Source organism: Bos mutus, chromosome 19 (genome assembly GCF_027580195.1).
Source record: "Bos mutus isolate GX-2022 chromosome 19, NWIPB_WYAK_1.1, whole genome shotgun sequence".
NCBI lineage: Eukaryota > Metazoa > Chordata > Mammalia > Artiodactyla > Bovidae > Bos > Bos mutus.
Window position 1 is genome coordinate 25,850,566 of NC_091635.1, and position 16,365 is coordinate 25,866,930.

Consider the following 16,365-nt stretch of genomic DNA (forward strand, 5'->3'; position numbering starts at 1 on the left):
GTGCCCCCTGCAGTGAAAGTGTGGAGCCCTAACCACTGGACCACCAGGGAAGCTCCAATACTTGTCTTTTTGATCTGGCTTATTTCACATAGCATAATGTCTTCACGGACATAATGTCTTCACGGGTCATTGTAGCTCAGATGGTAAAGAATCTGCCTACAATGCAGGAGACCCCGGTTCCATCCCTGGTACGGGAAGACCCCCCTGGAGAAGGAAGTGGCAACCCACTCCAGTATTCTTGTCTGGAGAATTCCATTGACAGAGGAGCCTGGTGGACTACAATCCATGGGGTCACAGACACGATTGAGTGACTTTCACTTTCAATTCACAGTGTCTTCACGGATCGTCCATATTGTGGCATATGTCAGAATTTAAGACCATACAATTCCATTGTGTGTGTGTGTGTATATATATCATATATATATATATATGTATATATCACATTTTGTTTATCCAATTCATCTGTAATGGGTTGTTTCCACCTTTCCATAAAGGGAACCTTTATGAAATATGCTGCTATGAACATCATTGTACATCTGTTTGAGTCCCTGCTTTCACTTCTTTTGGGTACATGGCCAGATGTGGAATTGTTGGGTCATATCGTGATTCTGTGTTTAATTTTTTCCGTAACCACCATATTGTTTTCTACAATTTTAAAAATTGGAATATAATTGTTTTACAATGTTGTGTTGACTTTTGATGAACAATAAGAGAAATCAGGCATAAGTATACACATATCCCCTTCCTCTGGCGCCTCCCTCCCACCGCCTGCACCCCACCGCCTGGTCATCACGGAGCAGTGGGACTGGGCGCTCTGTGTTTTACAGCAGCTCCCTGCTAGCCATCTGTTTTACACATGGTAGTGTCAACGCCACTCTCTCAGTTCATCCCCTCCTCTCCTTCACCTTCTATGTCCACATGTCCGGTCTCTGCAAATGCAAATAAACCAGTTTGCATTCCCACCAGCAAAGCGCAAGAGTTCGAATTTGTCCACGTTCTCACCATTGGCAAATAGCTTTTGAGAGTCTACTACAGACAAAGCACTTTAGCCATACAAATACATTTCTGAAAATGTAGTAGCTATGATCCTTAGGAAACTCTCAGTCTAGTGGGAGAGACTCAGGCCAGGCCCTGGAGCACTCTCTGAGGGAAGGACACAGGCCTTGACTGCTGGGAAGAGACTCTGGACTAACACGGGGCCGAACACCAACAAGCCTGCTCTCGAAGAGCCCAATCTGATGGAGAAAGCACGGCTTCTTCCTTCTGATGAATCCCCAGACAGGCCCAGAGATCATAATGGCCACCGAAAGGGCATGCCTTGAGACAGTCGAGGGGCTGCTGAGTGGAGTAAATCAGGGGTTGAGAGGGCCTGTGGTGCGCCCTGGCCCACGCCGAGGCCACGGTTGCCTGGGCAATGGCCCCGCTGTTTACTTTGTGGCTGGCTCCAGACTCACCCTGCTCTGGAAGTGCTCATTTCCCACCATGAGGAAAGACCCCTCCCTCTGGTGTCCCTGAGGAGGGCACTGGCTCTCCTGCTGGGAGGAGGCCCTGCCAGCCTGGCACCTTCGCCATGCTCCTTGTCTGCTGGGAGCAGGCTCTGTCCTGGGGTCTCGTGTTGGCCGCCCCTTCCTCCTTCCCAAAGGGCCTACAGACAAGGCTCAGGGCCTGAGGAAGTTCTGCTACAAAAGTGGGGGGGCTCCTGATGAGTCCTCCCTGCTTATTAGGGGGCGGTGGGGCACGTAGGGGGCTGGCAGTGGAGATGATGGTGATGCCCATGTGAATAGGTTCACCTGGGTCTGTACGTGTTACTGTGTCTTTGTGTACGTGGGACCGAGCTGTTTGTATGTCTGAATGTGAGTGTGGTTGGGTGTGTGAGAGTGTAAATATCCAACAGATGCTGAAAACATCTTGCCCTGACATTGAGGGCAAGTGAAATAAATCAGAGAAAGACAGATACTATAAGTATGATTTCACTTATATGTGGAATCTAAAAAGAAACCCCCCCGAACAAACCAAAAAAAAACCCAAACCAGGTTCACAGACTGGTGGTTGCCAGAAGTGGGGGGTGGGTGAAATGAGTGGAAGGAGCCAAAAAGTAAAGTCCTGGGGATGTCATGTATAGCATGGTGACCATAGTTAATAATAAGAGTATCACATGCTTGAAAGTTGCTAAGAGAGTAGATCTGAAAAGTTCTCATCACAGGAAAAAAAAATCTGCAAAGCGTGGTAACATGTTTAACTAGACTTGTAGTGATCACTTCAAAATATATGTGAATATCCAGTATGTGAATAGCCATCCAATCATGCTGTATACCTGAAACTAATATAATGTTACACGTCAATTATACCTCAATAAAAAAACCTTTTCAAAGAAAAAGCAACAAACAAAAGCTTGCATTTATTGAATTCCTACTCAGGACTTCCTTTAATTGACTTAATTTTCCCAACAACCTATGAGGTGGAACTTAAGTGTCATTCTCTTTTTATTGGTGAGGAGCTGAGGCTCAAAGAGGTTAAGTAATTTGCCCAAGGTCTCACAGCCAGGAAGTAGTAGAGACAGGACACAGACCCAGAAGTTCTGGACTCCAGAGGACCCTGGAGTCCATGTGCTAAGCCCGAGCCATACTGCCACTGGAAGAACTCGGGGATTCGGTGCTCCTTGAGGGTGCTCTGGAGCCTGTCGGGCCCTCCTGGATTTCTGGCATCACGGTGCTTCCTCCTCCCTTTTCTCTCACCTTCCCCTCCCCCAGCCTTCCTGGCGCCCAGTTTCAGAGTGGGAGAGGAGGGTCACCACACCTCCACTCAGGGCAAGACTGACCCTTAATAGGGAGAGACCCTCTGAGCCACCTCCCCAACTGCCTGCAGGCCAGACCGAGTATGGGGTCCTCAGGTTCCCAGTGACGCGGGCTTATCTGCACATTGAAGAATGTTGGGGAGACCCGGGCCTGCCTGGCCGGCTTGTCAGCTTCGCCTGTTGGGGCACGTCAGGCTCACACAAGCGGTGCTGAGAAGCAGGCATCCGAGTGGGGCAGAAGGGTGGAGGAGGAGGGAGGGGGCGGGCGACCGCCCTTGAGCGAGGAGACTGGGGCAGGGGTCAGAGGCCCAGGCGTGGGCGGGCGGGCATGCCTTGGTATCACATTGCCGGCATGCCTGGGATGGACCGGCTGGCAGAGGATTTGCTCTGTCTGTATGTGAGGTGGTTATGGTGATACCGACCAGGGTTCTTGGCCTTCCCCAATCAATAAAAATTGACTAGAAGCCAGACAAGAAATTCAGGCAAGGCCTTATTAGGGCCTCTGCTGCAGCAGGGTCTAGAGAGAACAAACAAGTCTCCTTGCTTGCTGCTACCTGAGGAAGGGGCAGGCTTGTTCCTTATATGAGGGGAGGGGAGGGGTGTGTCCAAGAGTCAGGCTGGAGGGGTGTCTTAGGTATTTTGCCCACCCCTCTGGTGGTGTTGAGTATAGAGGGCATTCGCAATACCCTTCTTTTTCTCCCCAACTCCTGCTTTTCTTCTGGGCTCTTCAAAAGTGGCAATTGGGTTTTTTTGGTCTCTTTGTATCTTTAGTCCATAATTTTGCCCCAACTGTGAAAGTGTACAGTTATTTTTAGTCCCATATAGTTTCTTTGCATTTTGTTGCTGGAGGAGAGTTTTGTCCAGGGGCAAGCACTGCAGCAAAGGGTTCCAGGTCCCAGCCTGTGTCAGTGGGTCCCAGTTTGGTCGTGTGCAGTGGGCGTATGGAACCAGTCAGACCTTTGGAAATTCCACATGATTCTCTTGGGGTGGTTGCATTGCTTGTCTCAGGGTTTGGAGCCCATGTTCTGGGAGGAGGCACTAAGCAACCAAGAGGAAGAAAAAGCAGGCGAATTGACCCAGAGACCCCTCTCTCTCACTTCCTGAACCACATGCCTTTCAGCAGTATCTGTTCCCTCCTTCTCCTCTCACCTGACCCTTGGGCCCCAGGAGCTCTCCTCTCCCCAGCTCCCGGTTGTCAGGCTGGCCCCTGCAGCCTTCCCCTCCACCAGCCCTGTCCACCCTCTGGTTCAAAGGCTAACCTGGAAGGCCCTGAACGCCACCCTCAAACAAGCTGTCCCCTTCCAGAGAGAAGCCTTGAATCTCTGACACAGGGGCTCCTTTGGTGTGTGTGGGGCGGGGGTCTCTGCTGGTGGGGGTGAAGGCAGCTGGCTTGGGCCTGAATCTAGAACTGGAGCCCCCTGATTTCAGGAGCTAGGATAGCACTGTAAGTGCCCTGAGGGTGAGGTCTGCATTTGTCTTTTCGTTCTAAGGTGTCCCAGCCCCCAGCATAGCACCTGGCCCTCAGCAGGCACTCAAGTTCCTGAATAGATAAATAAGGGGATAATGGAAAGAGATTTGAGTCAGTTAGAATCCTAGGATTGTCCCAGCTTAAAAGTAAAAGTCAGCCTTGAATTAGTTATTTGTCCTCTTTGAGCCTCAGTTTCTACATCTGAAAAATGGGTATAAAAACAATTTCACATATCCAGTTCTTAGGGTAAGGATCAAATGAGATAAAGTGAAAGTGCTTTCAAACAGTAAAGGATGATCTCATCTGGAGAGAGGAAGACTGGATGCCCTCCCTTTGGGAGTGTAGTCCCCAAGCCTTCCCCAGGGACCTTCAGGAAGATAAGGTTGAATGGATTTTGCAAGCTGGTCAAACTAGAGGATGATGGGAAAGACTGCTCAGCGGGGTAATTCCTGATTTGGGGGGAGGAAGCTGGGAGGGTGTAGGGGAGGACTCACACCAGGCAGGAAGGCTTGGAATAGAATCTCAGCTACGCCTGGTATTTCCCAGCCCTTGGCCCCCTCCCTGACTGCACTCTGGGGCCCACCCCACATTCCTTTCCCAAAGGAAATGGGGGAGGTGGCTGAGAGGCTCCCCAGGCCTGGAGGATCATTTATTCAAGCTGTGTATAGGTTTCTAGGCCCTACCATGTGTACCCAGCACCTGACATCCCTACCGAGGCAGCTGGGTGGAGAGGGTGGGGTGGGGAAGGTGTCGGTTTGTGTTGGAGGAGGCTGTTATCTGCTTTCGGGGGCCTTGTTGCCCCTGCCAGGAGATGGGTGTCACAGATGGCCTGTATTTCCCAGGTCTCTGCAGCCCGGGACACAAACCTGGTGCTGCTTGTCCACCTCGCCTCTGCCCACAGCTCTCAGAACCCTCACCTGTTTCGAGGGAAGGAGGTGGGCTCTTGATCTGGACACACAGACACGTCAGCACCTGTTGGCCACGAGAGACTCCATGGGGTACGAGAGGGGAGAGTGAGCCCATTTTCTCAGAACCAGGGACCAGACTTGCAGCAAGAGGAAAGGCAATCAGGCAGCTGGAGGGACTAACTGGCTGCCTTCTGGGAAAGCAGGTCAGGCTTTGAGTCAGGACGTCCGTATGGTCATAGCCCTTCATCTGGGGTGGCAGAGTCTGAGGACATCTGGGCAGTCCAAGTGGTCTAAGGCCCTGGCTTTTGGAGGGCAAGACAAAGGCAAGAGTGGTCCTGACCCAGAAGCCTTGCTTTTCTAATGATGGGGAGCTTGCTGATGGAGGTGCCAGGAGTCCTGCTCCCCCAGACCATGGATGGTCCTTTCCAGCTCTGCCCCAAGCCCTCCTGACTCAGCGCTGATGGCAGCCTCCCTCTTCCTGTCTGGCTTCCGCCAGGGAACGGGTGGGGGTCTGGCTCCTGCACTGGGGGCCCAGCTAGCAGCAAACAGGAAACAGGAGAACAAAACCGCTCCCGGCCCCACACGCCTCACCCTCACCCTTCCGCCTCCTCCCTCGCTCCTGCCCACCCTCGAGGGCCTTTATTTCTCCTCCCTCTGCCCCTTGGTTTCGCCTCCTCCCTGTGCCCCTCTGTCTCTCTCCTCTGCCTCCCAGGTGATTCTCCATCCTGGCCTGTCCTTTCCCGGGACAACGGGTGATGGGGATGACGGAGGGAAGGGATGCTGGCTCTTCTGCCTGGTTCTCCCTTCTGGTGGCTTCCCCTGCAAGGGCCCAACCCTATGCCTCTTCCTCCCTGACTCCTAGATCTGAGAGCGCAGTTTGGCTGGTCTGTTCCCCGCTGCCCTCAGCCTTCCTTCCCTGGTGTTGGCTAGAGTTTCGGGGTGAGATCAAAGTTGGAAAGAAGGGGCTCTGGACTTGGAGTCCCAGTGCCGCCCTCACAGACCGGGTGCTCTTGGGTTTCTGTTGGTTCCTTCTCTGAAAACTGGGCCAGGGCAGTGGCCCCAGGCCCCAGTGAGCCGCTGTGTGCGGCAAGACCACACTGAACAGTCAAGTGCATAGAAATCGTGGTGGTGACACCTACTAGCCAAGGCCTCTGCCAGCCCTACCCGGGAAGGGGCCTGGGAAGAGAGGGAGCAGGAAGGGGTGGAGGACAGGGTCTGCCGTGACTCCGGCTTCCTGTCTGACTCGCGTGCTGGGGGTGAAGTGGGGGCCAGCTTGGAGCCCACTGTCGGCTTTGGTGTCCCCTCTGGGTCGAGCTAATGGGCAGGGGGCCCTAGGGAAGAGGGGTGGCTACGCGTTCCCGTGGCTGGTGGTGGGAAGTGTACAACATGACGTGAAACGGGGTGGTATGAGAAAGAGCTGCTCCCTGTGCAGGGCAGTGCGTGTGAGTGTGAGTGTGTGTGTTAGAGAGAGAGGGAGAGAGACCTGAGGGGGCACAGCAGCAATGCATTGAGTGGCTGTGCTGAGTAGTGTGTACAAGTCCTATAGGCATGTGCCTTTGTGGGTTTTGTGGGTCTCCCTGTGGGGTGTGTGAGTGTGGGTAGGTATGGGTGGGTAGGAGGGGGCCTGGTGTGCTTTTAAGGGCACAGTGGATATGCTTGCAAATGTGTCTCAGTGGGAGGTGGGGGCCATTATATCCTTGGGGGGTGTCCAAAGCGTGTGTGCATAAAGAACGGTGTTCATGCACACCATGTGTATGAGGGGTGTAGTGTGCTTGTGTGTGTGTCTATGTGTGGCATGTGGACATAGGCAGAATGAGTGTGCCTGTGGGAGGAGGGTGTGGGGTGCCTAGATGTGTGTGTGGTGAGGTGGGTTGGGTGTGTGTTTACATGTGTACCCATGCGAGTATGTATTTCTCTGGGGCGCAGCAAGATGCGTGAGCTTTGGACTGGAAGGAGTATAGCGTGTGCGGGCGGGTACGGAGAGCTTTCCTGTGAGTGGGGTGTGTGCGTGAGTGTGTGTGTGTGTGTGCATGCGCGCGCGCCTGCACGGGGTGTGCAGTGTGTGACTGCGGGGGCACTGCGCAGGGCCTCTCCTGTGTGGGGGTGTGTGTGTGGGTGTGGGTGTGGGATGGGGCGGCCGCGGACAGGGGCCGCCCCGGAGGGGGAGGCGTCTGCCCTGCGCGACTCGCCGGCGTGTCCGGGCTCAGGCGCCCTCGGCGGAGAGGCGTGGGAGGTGCGGAGCCGCTACAGCAGTCCTGCCGCCGTCCGCGCGGGCCGTCCGTCCCCTCGGGGCCCCAGGGCCCCGGGCCCGCGGCTCCGGGGGGCGGGCGGGGACCTCGGGGGCCCGCCCGCCGCCGCCGAGGGGACCGAGGACGCCGCCCGCCGGGCGCCGAGGAGCGGCCACCGGCCCCCGCGCGGCGCGCCGGGCTCCGGAAGACGGGCCCGCGGCGCGCTGGGGCCGGGGCGGCGGCCGGCCCCGGGGGCCCCCGCCAGCCGCGGCTCTCGTGGGCAGCGCGGTGTGGCGCGTGGAGCGCGCGGGGGCCGGGGGCTGGCGCTGGGAGCGCGCCGTCGGTGTGGACTGCAGCGCCCCGGAGCCGCGCTGCCTCTGGCTGCCCTGCCTCAGCCACAGCGACCGCCGCGCGCCGGGGGCGCGTCCGGCCAGGGTGAGCGCCGCGGGGGTCAGCGGGGCCGGGGAGCCCAGGCTTCCGGGACCCATGCCCTGGAAAGTGGGTGAGGGCGGCAGAGTGGTGGCTGAGACCTTTTCTGGGGGTGCTGGATGACAACCCCCAGTCTGGTGGTGGCCTGCAGTGGGCTCAAGCCTCTTGGTTTACAGGTGGGAGAAAGATGGAAGGGACTGGGGTTGTTTGAAGAGATGCCAGGGCATGGAATCCTGGAGAGTTTGGGCTGACAGTGACCCTGATTCAGAACTCTGCCCTCTCCCTGGGAGGGGACCTGGGCACAGACACACAAGGTTTTCAAGCAGGCCAAGGAAGTAATGAGTGACCTCAGGGTGAGAACTGACATGGCTGGAGTGGGGGGATGGGGGTGGGGACAGTGTTTCTGAGGTCCGAGATCGACCAGGCTGGCAGGGTGTGAGTCACAGTGGGCACCATGCCCAGCGTGAACGCTGTGCTCCCCGCAATGACCTCTTTATGCTCCTGGGGGAGGGGAGGAGCCGGACTCCTGGGTTCTAGCTCCTGGTGTTGCCAGCCCATCACATGTCCAGTTCTGTCTAATTTGTGGCCCTGGGACCACCTGCCCTTCTCCCACCATCAGTGGGAATTTCTGGATGTCTCTCCTGACCTGAGGGTGGGAGCGTTTGGAAGTGGATCTGGGCTAGGGGGCATTACTTGGTGATGTCCCTGTGTCCCCTGAACCTGCCTCTCTCCTTCCTCTTGTCTCTGTACCTACCTCAGATAGCACAATTGGGGATGTATGTGTGAGCTGTACCTCTTCCCAGTCTAATGACTTTCCACTGCTGGTCCCTTCTCTGTTTCCTCATCTGTCACCTCCCTCCCGGTCAAGATGAGAGCAAGACTCAGTGCTGTCCCAGATGGGAGGAAAGCAGAGGGAACATGCATGTGTAATAGCATGAAGGACTGAGGTTAAACCTAAGGAAGAACTTCCCACAGACTGCCAAATCTGGTCATTAATGGGGGCTGCAGCAGCTCCTCTTCAGGCAGGGCTGTGGTTACTGTGGCAGGGGGATTACCACACTGACATTCTCAGGCGCCTAGTTGGCAAGGATGGGGGAAGGGGCCTTGGAAGGAAGGAAAAGAGGAAAGGGAGAGGCAGAGATAAGGGAGGGAGCGCCAGTGGTGCCTGGGTGAGGAGAGGACCCGAGAGAGAAAGGCATGCCCACTGCCCTTGATTACTGGCCCCTCCTCCCCAGGGAGTGGCACCCCCAGGCAGCTGGCAGCTCCAGGCAGGATGTGTGCTGGGGGAGGGGCGGGGGGCGTGCGGGGACCTGTCCCAGCCACTTCTCATCACTGGGGCAGCTGGTGGCTTAAACCTTAATCCAGGACACCAGCAAAACAATAGGCCCTGCACACAGCCTCAGCTCAGAGCCCAGTGGAGGACGTGCAGTGGAAGCACTCCACGCTAGGCAGGAGCAGGGATTTTGGTAGGAGGGGGCAGTGGAGGGTCCCCGGAGGCCCTCTTCTCTTCCTCATCTGTTCCTTGCCAAACCAGCAGAGATAGGAAATCCAGGGGCTTTCAGATCTCAGCAGAATTCCCAGAGAATTTTCTCTTCTGGGCTCCTCAGACCCCCGTGGGGGTGTGGGGCTCATTGGGAGTGTCCAGGCTATAGCCACAAGTGGAAGGAGCTGAGGGGGCATCATTGGACCTTCCGCCTGATGCCAGAAAAGGCGGAGGCCTCCTACAGCCTCCCTGATGGGGGTCGTCCAGCTTTCACTTGAGCCCTTGTGAGGACAGAGGGCTCACAGCCCCATCTGGGTCACTTTCCAGATGTATATGATTAGAATGATCTCCCTGGCTAAGAGCTTAGCTCGGCGTTCTCAAATCTCCCACCTGGCTATGTCTTCTGGAACCGTATGAAGCAAGCCTGTTACTTCTGTGGCACTTTAATCTTTTGAGATTTGAGGATATCCCCTCCTCAAACCTCCTGCCCCATGGAGCCCAGCCCCTACCCCACGCAGAAATCCCTAGCTTCGGGCTGGGCACAGGATCCACTCCTTCTGCCAGATGTGTAACCTGGAGGGTGGCTGGCTACAGGCAGGGGCTTCTCAGGATGAGTACATTAGAGTTGCAGTTTCGAGGTGGGGAGCAAGGGGGATTTCGTAGTGAAATTCCTACCGAAATTCCTGCCCTGGAGTCTTCTTCCCTCTGCACCCAGCTGCGCCTTTCTTCTGCAGCTGAAGTCCCCTCCGGCCTGGTGCCAAGGAAGAGCCAGGGGATGAGGACCGTTGAGGGAGGGGAGGGGCTTCTCGCCCTCCAAAGGGTTTGGATTAGGGGTGCCAGGTAGGTTAGGCTGCCCGAGATCAGGGGTTAGTGAACCCCTGAGGGAGCTGTCCTGGCTTCAGCAGGCAGACTGCCCTTCACTTTGGCGCCCTCCTGTCACCCACTTTCCCTCTGTGTCTGAGCAGGGCAACTGAAGGGAGCCTCCTCTCAGGCACTAACCTCCTTCTCTCCCTGTTGCCCCATAAACACACCCATGTGCCCCCAAACCCTCTTCAGACACCCTCTGCCCTGCCATCTCGGGGAATCCCAAGTACTCAGGTGGGGTGGCCAGAGGGTAGCGGAGTGTCTCCCCAACCCGGCTCTCCACTCAGTTCTGGTGAGCCAGCCAGGACTGGGCTCGGTCCCTTCAGCGGACTGTCCCTTGGGACTCATGGTCCCTCGCGTCTTCTTACTGCTGCTCTTGAAGGATGCATGTGTGTGTCAGTCTGTCTGTGCCTATGTGTGTGTGTGCGCATGTCTGTGTCTCCGTGAGCATGTGTGTGCTCCTCGGTGTGTCTGCACCTTTGCACACGAGCATTCTTGTCTGGGTGTTTGTGGTGTGTCCCGTCTACGTGAGTGCGTGTGGGTGTGTCTGTGCTCGTGTCCACGTGCACGTGTGTGTGTGTGAGATTGTGCAGCGGGCACTTCCCAGGCAGGAAGGCTGTGTGTCCAGAGTCGGTGAGCTTCGGCTGAACTGAACAGAACGGACACCTGACTTGCTGCACTCATTTCCCTGGACGCATAGGTGTCTTAAGGGGACTGAGGAAAAAAGGAAAAGGAAGCTGTTGGGCTGATGAGTGTGGGAGAGGAAGGGAGAGGGGAGCAGGGGTCTGGGCACAGCCGGGTCGGTGCGCCCTGCCGTCCCCCCAGGTCCTCCAGGCTGCAGGAGGCTGTGTGTGGACTGGCATCTCACCCTTGCTCGCTCTGCTCCCACAGCTGCCCCTGGGCCCGAGAGATGGGTGCTCTCCTGCGCGCCCCCTCCCCTGGCAGGGCCCACGGACGCTGCTCCTGCGCAAAAGCCTCCAGGATGGCTTCGGCTTCACCCTGCGGCACTTCATCGTGTACCCGCCCGAGTCCGCCGTGCACTGCAGCCTAAAGGTAGGCCCGCACCCCCGCCCGCCCTGAGGGAGCTTCAGGGCAACTCCTTTGTGCTTTTCTCCGGGTGCTTCTGTGCCTGGGGAAGAGGGTCACCGAGAGGCAGGGGCAGCCCTGGCTGGGTCACCTGTGTGGCATGACAAGCCCCTGATCCGCTCTGGGCTCAGTCTTCTAAGGAGAATGGGGTGGTTGGTTTGGGGCAAGGAGCTAGAGGTGGGGGAGTCAGGATGCTCCCCCAACCCCGGGACTCTCGGCCTCTGGAAGGTGAACAGCTTCTCAGGAGATGGGCTTCCAAGGACCCTTTGTCTACCTGCCACTTCTGAGCTGGGTTAGTTGACCCTCCCCAGCCTGAGCTTTAGGGCAGTCGTCCTCACACACCTCTGGGGTCCCTCCCAGAGCGCCCCCGGCCCTTGCTGGCCTCAGCTCTGGGCCTAGAAAGAGCCCTGTGCTGGGCTGGGGACCTGGGCCCCAGTGCTGGTACAGCTCCTAACTCACGGTGGATCTTGGGTAGTCTCACCCTCTCTGGGCTCCATGTCTGCTGCTGTCACCTGAGGGCATTTATCTATTTGACTCTGAGGAACCCTTCCAGGCCTAATATAAATATCAGGTTCTCTGAGTACAGGAACTGGGGCTACTCAAACTGAGCCACGGTATGGGCTGGGGGCAGGGGGTGGTCCCTGACCGGAAAGCTTGTGGGGGGCCTAGGCAGGAACCAGGACTCCCCAGGAGGGCCCAATTCCCTTCCCCTCCTCTCTCCCAGCAGGAGGGGAGAACGATTTATTTTGGGGCCCATGAACCTGTTTCTCCCCTCCACTAGGGCTGGGACCAGCCTGCACAGCTGTTGAGGGACAGGGAGCTTAGTCCCACCTGCCAGAGAACCAAGGCATTGGATTTCTCTGCCTGGGTCCGTGTGCCTGCTCGTGTTTCTTTGTATGCACACATGCGTGCATGGTATGCTAGTCATGTACACGCGTGTGTGTATATCTAGACATGTGTCTATATATACGCTTCATGTGTGCATGTCGCTGCATAGCTCTCACACCCGTGTTTGAGTCTGGGTGTGAGCCAGATCTTCTCATTGGCTGTAAGAGGGGCTGATGGTGTGTGGTAGGGGCACTGCCTCACCCCTTATGCCCGAGGACACCAGCCTCCCAGTTCCCAGGAACCTCCGGTCCTTCCTTCCCCAGAATGTCCCCCCTTTCTGGACCTTCGTCCTTCTCTCAGGGGACCTCCGGAGGGTGGCCCTGCAGATGCAGCTCAAGTGGTCTAGGCTGGGTGGTTGGCCTGTGTCTCAGAGAGACCTTGCTAACGTGGAAGACCCCAGGGCAGGGCAAGCCAGAGACGGGCTCCGTCCCTTTCCAGAACATGCCCAGGGCTGGGAGCCTGCAGGGCACTCACCCGTCTAGATGCATCCATCTGCCGCTGCCACTGCTCACAGTGCTGTCAGCTCATATCAGCGGGCACGCGCCCCGCTCAGGAAGGCGGGCGCCAAGGGACTGTGCTCCAGCAGAGCCCCGCGGCTTCCTGTCCTGGCTGAGGTGCCCCAGACTCCTGGGGTCTAGCACTGGCTGCTCTGTTGTCTCTGAGTGGCCCTGGACAAATCACACCCTGTCATCTGTAAAGTGGTGATCTGTGGAACAGATTAGACAAGATGACCCCAAAGGTCCTATCCAGTTGGAAAATGCTGCACCCCGCTGGCCTGGCCTGTCTCTCTGATTTCTTCTTGCCTTTTTCCGATTTCTCCCCAAATGCAGTGCCCTTCCCTCCTCACTCACAGGGATGAGCCCAGAGACCTCCCTCGTGGGTCTCCTTGAGGCCATTTCTTAGCCCTGTACCTAGATGCTGGAAACATTTTCTTATCTACTCTCTCCCACTCAAGAACTTCACTGGCTCCCTCGTTCTTTCCTTTCAGACCTGAAAGCTTGAGTCTGACTCTTGTCACTTGCTGGTGTTGACTCTCTTTCTGCTTCAGCTCAGCTGACTCAGTCCTATTTCTGCCACTGAGTGCCTGCGTCCTCTGCTCACCTCACCCCAATGCCTTCTTTCAGCTGGCCTGAAACTTGCCTTAAACCGCCCCCTCCCAGAGGGGCTAATCAGGCCTCTCCTCCCCATTCTCTGAGAGCTGATAGCCACTGTTTGCACTTGTCATGCCTGCTTATCTGTGTCTGCCTGGGTCCTGTCTGTGTGTCATGGGTTTGGCCCCTCCTCCACTGGGCTTCGAGCTCTCCAAGGGAAGGGGTCCTGAGTCCCCCATTGGGTTGGTGGCTTTCAGATGGCTGAGTTGCTGATGTGGTAGGACTAGCAGGCATGAGAGAGGGCTCCTGTGACCGGGGGACATTGCCTGGGATGTGACCTCCCCATGGACACCCTTCCCTCCCCCTCTGGCTTCTGGGCTACTTGAAGGATGATAAGAGGGGAGGCTGATGGGTGGGGGAGCTTGAAGGGCCCACCCCGGCAAAGCTGGGCCTCCCCCTGTGCTGCCGAGGGCCCACACCCGCCTCTGTCCCCTGCAGGAGGAAGAGAATGGAGGCCGAGGAGGAGGTAAGGAGTGGACGGGCCTGGGCTGGGCTGGGGACCCGCTCTGTGTCTGGCCCTCTCCTGCAGGTCGGCGTGGATTCTGCTGCACCCTTGCCCTTGACTGCAGCCCCTGTCTGCTCTTTCCTGTGTATCCACTTGCACATATGCTTACTCTCTGCGCCCTCTCTTTTCTCCACATTTGTCTTCCTCGGACCTGTCCATTTCATGCTGGGGGTGGTGTTCTGGGGAGCAGATGGGTTTCTAAGCCCTGGCCCCTGCCCTAGAGTTACTCCCAGCCTAGATGGAAGCTCAGGCGGGAGCTGCAGGGCCCTGGGGGTGGGAAGGCTGATTGAGGGCTGTCCCTGGGGGCAGAGACACTAGGGTTCTCGGGGTATAGGGCGGCCCTGAGGTCCTTCTGTTTCCAGACGTGAGACTAACTCCCCTGGCTGTCAGCCTTGCTCTCCCAAATGGCTTCCCAGGGTATCCAAGGCAGACCTCCTTGAACAGGCAGGCTTCCCCGTCTGCCGCTGAGGCTTCTACTGGGCGCACGTGGGGACTCTGTCTTTCTGAATCCCCACTGCAGAGGCCTGTGATGGGGGAGGAGCCAGCCAGCCTAGTGCAGGCCTGTTTCTCTGATGGATACAGCACTTAGCAGAGGAGTAATGCTGGGATGTAGTGATGTCATCAAGGAGGGAGTGCCAGTCCTGGGATTGCGGGCCTCTGCAGCCCTGACCCTGGGGAAGGGAGTGGGGTGGGAGGTCAGGGTGTCTGTGAGCCTCAGGGCCTTGCTCAGCTCTCCCTGGGTCTGGATGTGGACACTCTCTGAGCGTGCGGGTGTCTCTCCCCACTGGCCTTTTAGGGCACCCTTCTTTTGTCTTGTGATGTTTGTGTGTGTGCGTGTGTGCATGCCTGTCTGTCTGCCGCACTAGACAATGAGCTCGGGAAGGGCAGGGGCCACGTCCGTGCTTCCTCTGAAGTCTACTTTCTAGCATGGTGCTAGGACACAGGAGCCATTTAAGGGGTGGCTCCATGTGCCCGTGTAGCTTTTCATCCTCCCAGCAGTGTGTTTTTTCTGATCCTGTGTGTCCGTGTCCCTGTGGATGTGTGGCTCTGTTTTGTGTCCGTGTGAGTGTGCTCATTCTCTGAGTGTGTGTCCCCCGTGTGTGTAGCTGTGCATGGGTGTGACCTTCAGTAGCCATCCCCAGCTAACCTGACTGATGCTCAACAGGATCCTCCCCCCGGCACCGCCTGGAGCCCATGGACACCATCTTTGTCAAGAACGTGAAGGATGATGGCCCCGCCCATAGGGCGGGCCTTCGCACAGGTGAGCTGTCCCAGTTACCTGGCTCATTGTCATTCATATGTGATGCAGGGGGTCTCGGGTGGGGCTACTGACACCCTTTGACCTGCTCACCTGTGGCCATGCCCCTGGTTCCCAGGAGACCGGCTGGTGAAGGTGAATGGGGAGAGCGTCATTGGGAAGACCTACTCCCAGGTCATAGCTCTGATCCAGAATAGGTGAGCACCCCTGCCTCCCTTCTCCCATCAGAGCCCCCAGCCCACTCCCCGAGTCCCTCCACACCCTCCCCCTCGGCCCTGGTGGTGCCCTGGCGACCAGGATCCCTGTTCTCCCAGACCCTGTTGCCTCAGCCTGGCCTGACCCCCTGCCCTGTCTCCGTAGCGATGACACTCTGGAACTCTCCATCATGCCCAAGGACGAGGACATCCTCCAGCTGGTGAGTCCTCCCCGCTCTCTGAGGTGGAGGACCCTGGGTGCGGGGCGGGATACAGCCCTTCTCCTTGGCCTCTCTCCCATGTTGGCCCCTCTAGGAAGCAGAGGAGAGAGTGTGGGGGCACCACCAGCCCGGCACTGCCCCACTGGGGATGCCAGGCCCGTCCCCGGGCTGGGGCTGCTGGCTGCTTCATTCAGGGCTGCGCTGTGTTGGGGGAGGCGGGCACTGGCTTTGACCAGCAGGATTCCTGCCAGGGTGTCTGGGAGGAAGGTGGCCCAGCAGGCCCTGCCAGACTGGCACGTTCCTGTGGCTCCTGTAAGATGTCTGTTCCCCGCCCTCTCCCCACCTGGCCTCGTGTGAGCACGTCTCCTGTAGATACATACACACACAGACACACACACACACACAATACTGTTGTGTGCTCCCATTCACACGGCATACCACGGACCACCCCATGCTCAAGCAGACACGCTCGGTACACAGCCACACCACACAGCCCGTGGCCCACCCTTCATCTAGCCTGTCCTATGTGATAACGCATCCCAGACACAACACACCACACACACAACCCCTCAGTACGTAGGCACCACCCCACACGCATGACCACGGGCATCACAGCATACCACACACTCCTCAGCATCTCGGATCCCCACAGCACGCCACCAGTGTGTCACAGCACACACTCGGGGTTCTCACCCCTGTGGCACGAATATTTAGGACATCACGAATGCTTGCTGCTGTCAGAACACATGTGCCCACAGACATCCCAGCCTGCTCCATCCCAGCCCTGGCGTGTGTGCTCAGCAGTGCGACAACCACATGAACTTCCCCAATCATGATACGCGGTGCAGACGCCCCTTCCTTCACCCCACTGCCCACAGAGCAGGCACC

At 57.3% G+C, this 16,365-nt stretch overlaps 1 protein-coding gene across 1 annotated transcript in view; it reads left to right on the top strand.

The window, feature by feature from the left end:
- Window positions 1-16,365, top strand: part of ARHGAP23 (Rho GTPase activating protein 23) — a 72,935-nt gene that overhangs the window by 14,026 nt on the left and 42,544 nt on the right. The window contains 5 exon segments of the mRNA XM_070389761.1: window positions 11,066-11,227; window positions 13,738-13,765; window positions 14,970-15,065; window positions 15,181-15,259; window positions 15,423-15,477. Of these exon segments, the coding sequence (XP_070245862.1) occupies window positions 11,066-11,227; window positions 13,738-13,765; window positions 14,970-15,065; window positions 15,181-15,259; window positions 15,423-15,477 (420 nt within the window).